Source organism: Colossoma macropomum, unplaced genomic scaffold (genome assembly GCF_904425465.1).
Source record: "Colossoma macropomum unplaced genomic scaffold, Colossoma_macropomum, whole genome shotgun sequence".
NCBI lineage: Eukaryota > Metazoa > Chordata > Actinopteri > Characiformes > Serrasalmidae > Colossoma > Colossoma macropomum.
The window spans coordinates 9,420,664-9,431,743 of NW_023494793.1; the positions used below are offsets into that span (position 1 = coordinate 9,420,664).

At 38.0% G+C, this 11,080-nt stretch overlaps 1 protein-coding gene across 1 annotated transcript; it reads right to left on the reverse strand.

Moving 5' to 3' along the window:
• Nucleotides 1–1,349: 1,349 nt before the first annotated feature.
• hpdb (4-hydroxyphenylpyruvate dioxygenase b) lies at nucleotides 1,350–10,698 on the reverse strand. The gene is made up of 14 exons (XM_036578422.1): nucleotides 10,601–10,698; nucleotides 10,463–10,489; nucleotides 10,137–10,199; nucleotides 8,792–8,896; nucleotides 8,646–8,688; nucleotides 8,053–8,135; nucleotides 7,647–7,736; nucleotides 7,173–7,276; nucleotides 6,907–6,984; nucleotides 4,327–4,489; nucleotides 3,694–3,765; nucleotides 3,093–3,215; nucleotides 2,767–2,883; nucleotides 1,350–1,662 (listed from the first exon to the last, which is right to left on the reverse strand). The coding sequence occupies exons 1-14, from the start codon at nucleotides 10,601–10,603 to the stop codon at nucleotides 1,552–1,554; spliced, it is 1,182 nt and encodes a 393-aa protein (XP_036434315.1). The 5' UTR covers nucleotides 10,604–10,698; the 3' UTR covers nucleotides 1,350–1,551.
• Nucleotides 10,699–11,080: the final 382 nt, after the last annotated feature.

An 11,080-nucleotide genomic window follows, 5' to 3' on the forward strand; every position in this document is an offset into this window, starting at 1 on the left:
CCCGTTGGTTAGCATGTAGCTATAAAGGATCATATATAAGTGAGCAGAGTCTGTGGCGTTTCTGGTAATAAATGCTTTATTACATTAATTTCATAACATTGTACCGGTTCATTGATTACACTGAACAAGGGCGCTCATATCAGTATCACTCCATTTAAACAGAAAACAATGAAGCTCTTCCTTTTTTTGTATGTTAAGTTACACCTTGAATTTTGGGTAAGCTTTCCTTTACCTCTAAGGGAAAGTCCACCGATTTCTCAAAAAATTCTGCACAATTCCAAAATGCAACTCACTACATACCTACGCGTTATAACTGTTTTGAGATGTAAACAGTCATCCAGAGTGGTCTGATGTGAAGTGGTTCATTGTAGAGACTTCTTTACAGTGGTGGTGATAGGAACCAGGGGTCACAATGACTAACCACACAAAAACAGCCACTTTATTTACTATCCAAAACCACCAGTGAACCTAACGTTACTCGTGTCTTCTCAGTGTTTATATGTAACGCTGATGGTAAAATAGTAGAAATAGATGAAAATAAATGGATTTTTAGACATTTTAGGCCTAAACTTTCTCAAAACTATCATAAAACAATGTCTCACGAATCAGGCAGTGTATTCATAATCATTTCATGCAATATACCTTTCTGTGAGGGAGATTCTAGAGGTGGACGTTTGGTTCCTATCGACACCAATGTGAACAGTTCTAGGTTAAATCTCTCTGGAACTGAGCATTTCACACCAAACCACTCTGAATGACTTCTCAACTATATAACTTTCCGGAAATTCTGAACAATTGGTGGAGCCCCCCTTTCAGCGAGCTGCGTATATTGTCTTTAGGCAACTCTTTCAGTGGGATAAAAAAATGCAAACTGAATTTTAGACCCATATTTTAAGTTCCACTACTTTTTAACAATCTTTGACAGTAGCGAAATTTTAATTTAAAGTTTTAACGTCATCTCTCAACTTTTATGCTGGTGCTCACGTGACGTTTGTTTCAAACATCTTAAACAAAAACAGCGATCAAGTTTATTTCGCCTGGCTAAAATCTTGTTTATGAATATAGTAAAAAAGCTTATGCTTAAGTGTTCAGAAGCAGTTTACCATGTTGGGCTGGAAGCTCCCACGAGACGTTTAACTGCAGTTTTCTGATGGGTCGGACGTGTTTTTAGTAATCCTTAGAAAAGCCACAGTATATCATGAATACAGAGGTTTTGCAGTTTGAACAAACTTCCCACCCGTTAAGAGTTGAGATACACACCCATGAATATACGTACTTTGGAAAATGCGGGCCTCGAACTCTCAACCTCTTGCATGCTAAACGGGCGCTGGATCAAACCGTTAAGGCCCTTTGAGTCTGAGACAGATTTATGGTCATTACTTTCTGAAAAGATGCACCACGTGACAGTCAACACAACAGAAACATGGACACAATGCAGAGTACTGGAATAAACTGGTTAACATCTGTAAAACTCAACTGTTTAGATCTGCAAAAAAAAAAAAGAAATAGTGGATTGATTTTCCCTTCTTTTTTCTAAATGTAAACTGTGATTCAGATTTCCTCAGTGGTTCCATTAGGAGTCAGGAGAGTAAGGTTCCCTCTGGCGTCCTGATCCGCCTCAATCGCCTCAAACAAGGACTTGAAATTCCCCGCACCAAATCCCTGCACACACAGAACAGTGATATGATATTATATAATATAAAAAGGAACCGTGGAACAAAATACTTTTAAGCACACAATCACATAACAAATGAAGTCAGCAGTTGCATATCCTATTAAATATCTACACACGTGAAAGAGATGGTTAATCAAGGGTTCTTTAGTAAGCAACAATGGTAGAACCATGAGTTCTGTATAGAACCATTTTATGCTTACATGGTTCTTTGCATGGTGAAATGGTTCTTCAGATTGATGGAGAATGTGCCGTAGATGGTCCTAAATAGCACCAAAAAGTTTTTGGTGTCATATACACATTTAAAAAAGATGGTTCTTCCAGTGTTTTTTAGTAAAGGCAATGGTTCTATTTAGAACCATGAACACTCAAACAACCCTTTGTATGATTAAAGGGTTCTTTGCATTAATATAAATAAAATGCATAAAATGGTTCTTCAGATTGATGGAGAATGTGCTGTAGATGGTTCTAACTAGAACCTTTTTGAAAAGGGTTCTACATAGCACCAAAAGATTTCTTTTATTGTTACAAACTGGACATCATCACAATAGCAAAACCCATTTTTGCTGCTATATAGAAGCCTTTTCAAAAATATAGCACCACCTACGGCACATTCTCCATCAATCTGAAGAACGCTTTTATGATGCAAAGAACCCTTTAATCATGCAATATGGTTCTATATAAAATCTTTTTTTTACTAAAGAAGCATCTTTTTTAAGTGTGATGCTTAATGTCAAGCTTGTAACAAAGGAAGAACCCTTTTGGTGCTATATAGAACCATATACAACACATTCTCCAACGATCTGAAGAACCATTTCACCATGCAAAGAACCATGAAAGCATGAAATGGTTCTATGTAGAGCTTATGGTTCTAAATAGAACCATTACCTTTACTAAAGAACCCTTGAATAAATCTCTTTTAAGCATGTAGATATTTAATAGGATATGTAACTGTTCACTGCATTTGTTATGTGCTCGTGTGACCTCAATGGTTAAGAACAAATTCTCTATAAATGTCCCCACGTGGATTGAACACTGTTAATCTGTGAAGTCTTTAGGGAGAAGCTTAATGCCTATGACATGTCAGAACTCACCTGGTGGTTGTGTCTCTGAATAACTTCCAGGAACACGGTGGGCCTGTCCTGGATAGGTTTGGTGAAGATTTGGAGGAGGTAGCCGTTATCATCATAATCCACCAAAATCTTCAGCTCCTGGACAAAACACAATTACACAATTATGAAGAAAACAATTTCCACAGGCTGTATTTACACAAAACTGAATTTCAGATTCTAGTGCTTTACGTGCATGTAAACGTTAAAAGTACACAAAGTATAATTTAGACATGGTGGTCATCCAAATGTGCATAAAAGAGAAGACCAAATAAAAAATGAAAGAAATAGATCTTATATCAACAGCCCACCTCCAGGATATTGAGGTCCTCAGAGATTTTGACCTTTGAATGCTTCAGTTTCTCCCGGAGCTGCTGATAGTAGGTATCAGGTACAGTCATGAACTCCATGCCACGCTGCTTCAGATTTCGGATCTACAGAGAAGGGCAAGCAAGAGCACACATCACAAGACGACACACTTATTTACTTATTATTATGGTCTTTATTATTTATCTATCACATATCTATCACACCCGTTTCAATGTGGGTTTCTTCCCACAGTCCAAAGACATGCAGTGAGGGCAACTGGACCTAAAATTGCCCCTAGGTGTGAGTGTGTGTGTGAGAACGTATATGTCTGTGTGTCTGCCCTATGATGGACAGGCGACCTGTCCAGGGTGTATCCTGCCTTCCACCCAATGACCGCTGGGATAGGCTCCAGCTCCCCCCCGCGATCCAGAAGGATAGGTGGCTTAGAAAATGTGTGTGTGTGTGATATTTTCTCTATCTGCATACTTGCCAGAACAAATTCCTTTTACAGTTTATTAGTGCTTGGCTAACATACAATTCCATTATTACATTAGTCGGATTTTGATTCTGATTCCAGTTGAGCGGACATCCGGTGTTACTCACAGATTCTATGATGTTGGGGGTGTTCATGGCAATGTGCTGGACCCCTGCACCACCATAGTACTCCACATACTCCTGCACACACATACACGTAAAGAAGAGATGACTGACAGGAAGCTTTGTGTGTGTGTGTGTGTGTTTGTGTGGGTGTTGGTGTGTGCTTGTATCTCTCCATTAGAGAGAACCTAAAGAAGTTCTTTACATTTTATCAGAGGTTCAAGTGTCCAAATGCGTTGTGGGTCTTCTGAAAGTGAAACACATTGAGACAACTAGCACACACATGCATGCGCACTCCCACCTGTGTTTGTAAATTCAAATGAACGTGTGTGTGCATATTAATGTTAAATATCTCCATGTGTTCACAGAGATGCATGTGCATATTGATGTGTGTACAGTTGAATGAAAAAGTTTGAACAACATCTATAGGGATAAATATATATATATATATATATATATATATATATATATATATATATATATATATATATATATAGGATGATATGTTCATGTATTTTCACAAAGTTCAGCTAATAATGTCATTTGACCAGGGGCTCCCAAATGTTTGTATACAACTGTACATGTATGTGTAATCATATGGACAGACGTCTGTGTGTGTATGTATGTGTGTGTTCTTGCCTGGATCTGGGATTTGCGTTTTCCCATGGCTGGCTCATTAATGGGCATCTTCACTGTCTCCTCATAGTTGGCCACCACTATGGAGCGCAAAGCGCTGAATTCAGTCTGCAGCTGCTTATCATCCACAGACCAGAACCTGTGGAACAGCATGTTCCTCCGGTACCTGTCCACACAGACACACACACACAGTCACACAGTCACACAGACACACACACACGTAGTTAAGCCATGGTCCCAGCGTGTGATTGTTTGTTTTTATCGTCTATGTAATTAAATCGTTAAGATGTAAACAAAGTCATTCAGAATGGTTTGGTGTGAAATGCTCTGTTCTAGAGAAACTATCATGTCAGAATTGTTCACAGTGGTGGTGATAGGAACCAGACGTCTGAAGGGTTTAATGCCTCTGAAAGCTCCATCATAGACAGTTATTACAAGAAATAGTTATGGACATACAACCTGATGCCTGAGACATTGTTTTACAATAGTTTGGTGTTAAAAATCCATTCATGGTGGAGAGGTACATTTAGAGCAAAATTATCCCCAAAGAAAATTATTTTTTCAAATGTAACTTATCATCATGAACATTACATATAAAACTAAGAAGACGTGTGTATGTGTGTAGGTTCACTGGTGGTTTTGGACAGTAAATAAAATGGCTATATTTGTGTTGTAGACACCTGGTTCCTATCACCACCACTGTAATCAGAATCTGTAAGTTTCTCCGCAATGAACCACTTCACATCAAACCACTCTGAATAACCTTATGTCAGTAATACTTATGGAATTCTCCTTTAAGCCAGATATATAATGGGTAGGGCCGAATTTCAGCTTCATCAGACGTCAAAGTCAGCGGGCTAAAGTTTATAGTGTTTATGTGGCGGAATCTGCTGTCGCACAGTAATGGGCAAACGCGCACGACGTAGTATCCGCATCGTTCCCTACACTAGTGTTCTGTATAGTGATCCAGATGTTCTAATGTAGGGTAAAGTGATCAGGGGACTATTTTGGACACAGCTCTAGTGTCTTCTAGTCTCCATTTCAGTAATCTTGACCTCTACTGGCTACACATGTATCAGTGTGTGCATGAAAAAATAAGACAGCAAGTTATCAGTTTTAATTATCAGCTGTAGTTCCAATATTAGACAGATAATTACAATTAAACTATAATAGTATATTGGTCACTGACATATCACATACACTCACATAAGTACATAATTTAGCTAACTAAAACCAGTTAATAATCTGAATTATAAGATTTTTAATATCTGAAACTTTCAAGCTTAATAACTGAACAATAGCCCAGACTAAGTGCTTAACTGAAGTTCTTGTGGCATAAAGCCCCCCTACTGGCCCATTCCTCTATACTCAGATAATTGCTGTTTGTATGATGCCTCCATTCTCCGCCCCTAACTGCCTCCAGATGCAGGCCGATGCTGAGTCATGGCTTCATTTATTCTCGTGCCAAACTGGTGCCTCAGTTTACAAAATACAGCGGCAGCCACTACCATTCCATGAAACGCAGCCACCTCCCTCCTTCTCTTTCCCTACTTTCTTCCTTCTACAAAGCACAGGCACCTTCTCCTCATCGTTTACCAGCACTCCTCTCTCTCCTTTCTCCTCCTACAGCACTTCGTCCTCACCACAGAAACAGCTGGACCCTGGGGTGGAGTGCGAGCCGTGTTCTGATTGGTCAGGAGTGGATAGGGAGTTTCCCCTCTGAGACCCAGCCTCTGCTGTAGCTGTCGGCTGCTTTTGTTTATGAGTTTAACACACTGGTCTGGTGCCCTAGTCACCTTCCCACCTGTCTGTAATATGACTGCTACCAATAACTAGTTACACTTACTCAGTTGCCCTTATTTAAGTACAATTTTGATGGGTTTATACTTCTCTGAATGTTCACAAATGATACAATTTGTACTCAGTTCCACTTTCGCCATTCACATTTAGTTCCTACTTCTTTTTTTGGGTTTAATTGAGTAGTTTTATATTGTATTATTTGTTCTACTGAGGTTTCCAGCTGTTTTTTGCATTTAATTAATCATTTATTTGACCATCTATTTCATTACTTTGGGAATTTTTTATTTGTATTTTTAACTGTTATTTTTAGAATTTGTTTTTTATTCCTATCCCTTTTTTATATTTATTTCTTGTTTAATTTTATTTATTTGTTACATTTCTGTTTTCTCCTCATGTTATTATGTAAAACCCTTGTTTTCAATCACTTGTTCTCAATGTATAAAGGTGCTATATAAATAAAGCTATTATTATTATTATTATTATTATTATGATTAATTTCATTCTATTGTGTTGGTTCTGCTTCTGACTGCTTTACTGCTGCCCACACTTCTCATTTTGGTGCTTTAGCATTTTATTTTAGACCAAAAGGATCCCATTAAGAGAAGAATACAGTTTAAAGAAATTAGTTTCTATGCTGATTGATGCTGGATGTACTAGAAGTTGTTCCCATGCAGTTCTCTATGGCACTTGGTTCTCAGGGTTTTTTAACCTAAGTTACTTTGTTTGCTAGATCACTTAAAGTAATAAGTTCAATAAGACAAAGTGCTACAGCTGCTTTCTCACCATTCCACCACTGGCACCATCTCATCATCCGGCTGGTTTCCCACCACATGGTCGATGAACTCCAGCTTGCTATTCGGCCTTAAAAAATAAATAAATAAATAAATAAATAAATAAAACAAATCACCCGTTCAGAAAGCGGTATTTTTGCAAAGATCTGTATAAAGGAGGGGCATTCATTAGCAAAAGACAGAGACAACCACTGCTGAGTGACAATGCTCTGTTGATTTATACTGATTTATGTTAAGTATTTAACCCTTCTCACTCACAGCTGATCCAAAAGAGGATCACGAAACAGAGGAGTGTGGAACCCAGGTAGAAAAAGTCCAGTATAGCCCTCCCTCTCCACCAGCGTGTGGGTAGTGTCCCCATACTGAAAAAAGAGGAACATGAGAAACCAGATGTTTAAATAAGACAACAAATGCAAAGAGAAATCAGAGCAGAGCAGTGGTGGTGATAAAAACCTACAAGGACTGATTATGTTAATATAACAATACACAAACAGATTGCATTTGTTATCATTTAAAATCCCAAAAGGCCCAAGTTTGGGCCAATTATTTACTTTCATAACTACATAACGTATGGTCTATTCATAGTACTTACTGAACAATAAGCTTTAGGATTGATAACTGAATAATAAGTGGAGTTTTCAAGTATTTATTGACTTGTTTTCAAAAACATTTGTGCATACGTTGAAACTTCTAATGGTCTTTCATTTTTGTCCATGAAGACATAGCACTTACTGTCTGCAGCACCGCCAGTTTCACCTTGCCAAACTTGTCCTCTAGGACACGAGGTTCCTTGACGATGACAGCACCTCGTTCCCTGGCTTTCTGCATAATCACACACACAAAGACACCGGCACGCTAAAAATGCTGGCTTGCTTCTGTGGTGTGGGTTACATTTCTGTGCAATTTCTCATTTTTGCACAGTGATTCCTAAGCTGTGTCCATCAACACAAATCAGAGTTTCAACCAACAAGAGCCGAGAGACGTCAGTCTGAACACAGCTGTGATGTGGAGCATGTTATAATGTGTAAATACTCAAGTCTAAATGTATAAAGACAATAAACATGAATTAAACAGAACTGAAAGTCAGTTCCGAAGTAAGGTGAAGCAGAAAGACCTGCACACAAACTGAAATGCTTACCTGCACCAGGAAATCACAGTCCTGTACAGTGAAGGCAACATCTTTGACCCCATCTCCATGTTTCACCAGGTGTTCCCCCATCTCTGATCAGACATTTTTATTAGAAAAAGGTCAATTTCACTAACAGCCAACTCACAAAGCTTAAATGACCTATCCATGCATTCTTGTGTAGAACTGTTGCTAGGTTGGACCAGTACTGTCAAAAATCTCATTCTGTCTACTGAGAAATTGTAGTGGACAATACTTGTCCTCTAGGTTTAGGGCCCCCAAATGTTCAGGAACAGCTCTGGGTGGCCGTATATATATACGGTTTAGATGATGTGTGTGTGTGTGTGTGTGTGTGTGTGTGTAAAATATTGCTGTATCTATGCACTGTAGCAAACTTGACTAATGTCAGCTTGATTATACTACCAAAAATCTACACACACTTTTATCTAAATGTGTGACCAATCATAGCCATACAAAATACATATCATTTACACTAATAATGCTCTCTAAACAGAGGTATTTTTGCAAATGTTCTGTAATGCTTGTCCAACAATGCAACAGCTGCCTTTGTGGGTGGAACATGCTTAGTCCAAACTTGTACTTACCTTTGTTACCAGGATTCAGGGCAGAGGAAAAGACATAAATAATCTACAGTGAAAAAAGAGAACAGATTAATTCTTTCCACACACGGTTACCCGAAAAATACCAACACTGAAACGACTGAACCAGGCTAAAGGGAAAGCATCCTCACCTTTCCCTGCTTGACCGCATGGGAGACCACATCGCGGCTGCCTGTTTCCAGTCCGCGGTACGCCAGCGGCTCGAAACCCAGTTTATTACAGTAATATGAAGCTGCCTGTGACACAAAACAAAACACAGCAGAGTCTGGAATCAATGTTTTTTTAATATTGTATAACCAATCTTGTTGCTCATACATGCATAAAATGACTTAAATATTCGAGAACTCCACAGGTTTCAAATAAATGTAAAACATAACTAATGCTAGATGTGTGCAGAATGAAGAACAGATCTGTAGATGACTCTAAAATGACTGAGAAAGCTGTACAACATCAAGAGTGAATTTCTAATGAAATTACTATCCAGACTGACTCATATTTCAAATGTGGTCAAATCTCAAGGCAGTCTCAAAAATTACTATAAACAGATAATTACAGTATTATTTGCCATTTAAACACTTCTTACTGATCCCAAAAAACTTGAAATACTGAATAAAACATGTAAAGAAAAACTCCTGGTGTACAGTCCATAACATTTAAATCTTCACTGTATCAGTTATTATTAAACAAAACAGCAGCAATTACTAATTTGTCATCTTATTCCATTTTTTTCCAAAGATGGTCCTTCAAGGGTTCTTTAGTAAAGACAATGTTTCTAAACAGAACCCTGAACACTGAAAGAACCATTTGCGTGCTTAAAGGGCTCTTTGCATGGTAAAATGGTTCTTCAGATTGATTCCTCTATTGTTACAAGTTTGACATCATAAGCAGAACCCTTTTGATGCCATGTAGAACCATTTTAAAAAAGATTCTATATAGAACCATATACAACACATTCTCTATCATTCTGAATAATCTTTTCTCCAACCCTTTAAGCATGAAGATGGTTCTTTGAGTGTTCATAGTTCTATATGGAACCACTTTCTTCAGTAAAGAACCGGCAAAGAACCATCTTTTTAAGAGTGTATAATAGTGTGTAAATACAAATACTTAATAATACATAATAAATAATACAAAATCTTTGCATGCTTGCAACTCCAGGCTGATTGCTTATATGCATAAAGGTTTTCACCACCAAATGGCCAATGCACTAGTACAGACATTTCTCAAACAGCAGACAGCAAGATTAAGGAGATAGCACCCCCATGTGGTCAATGGAACAGAGAGCCAGAGAAAAGCTCCAATATGGATCAAATTAGTGAGAGGATGGTGTTCTGTGGCTGCATCTTTGTTTCCTCCACCCCTCAAGAGAGCCAATAGCATCCTTCTCTGCAGAAACTCCTCTAAGGTTCAATGAGTTTAAGGCATGAATGAGGTAGATGTAGACAAAAATGGCTAAAAAATAGAAAATAAGCCCACCTGTTTGGCATTCCCCACCCAGAAAGTGATATGGTCAAAGCATATGAACCTGCCCTGCTCGTGCTGATGGGAGAAAATGAAGTAAATTAGTAAAAGAATAGAATTAGAGGTGTAAATAAACATAAGTAAAAAAAAGCAAGCGTCTTAAAATAACACTAGCCTTATTATATATTATTTATTTTATATTGAGACAGTTATTGACTTATACTTAACTAAGCTACATGGCTGTCATTAAAATAAGCAGGGGAATAATTAATTGTAATAGACTTATTATTACAAATCTAAGACATTTTACCGAGAGAGGATGCAGTTTCTGAGACACATACCTTTTCACCTTTGTCTGTGTAAGTTGTCTAAAAGAGGGTAGAGAAAATGTGATGAGTTGCTGATTGCAGATTTGAAAATAATGAACCATCTGAAAATGAAGAATATACTCAACTCAAAGCTGAATAAATAAGTCTTACCATGTTGATGTCTTGCGGCTGCTTTTTTGAGGCAGAATGTTGGTCTGGTCCAGAATTTAAAGAGCAGGAACAGCTAGGGGGTGTCTCCCCACCCACCGGATGCATGCAGTGGGTTACTGGTGGTGTTATGTAATGTGTCTTAATGAACACAGCTGAAAGTCATGGCTGAAGTCTGGTAAAACCATCTAACAGATAGTACCTGAAGCAGCCACTAAGGAATACCTCATCCAAAAGTAATGTATTAATGTAACTTTACTGAAAAGTGTTCCTCTTAGTTTTAATTGACACAAGGCCTAATGGATCACACATGAAATTTACAGACTACACAGGTTTCCTGTGAGCAGCTGCAGAATACACATTTCCAAAAGTCAAAAAGACACCTGAATACAGCACAGATTGATAAAATGAGACTTGTTAAAGAAATATTCCAGCATTTTTCAACTCTATCTGCCGCATCTGAAGCATATGGTCACAACAAAA

What these genes read in the sequence shown, in the direction of transcription:
- hpdb (XM_036578422.1), bottom strand. An exon ending in ACACAGACAAAGGTGAAAAG is followed by an intron (nt 10,200 to 10,462) that starts GTATGTGTCTCA and finishes TTCTCCCATCAG; the next exon opens with CACGAGCAGGGCAGGTTCAT. An exon ending in AACTGGCGGTGCTGCAGACA is followed by an intron (nt 7,277 to 7,646) that starts GTAAGTGCTATG and finishes CTCTTTTTTCAG; the next exon opens with TATGGGGACACTACCCACAC.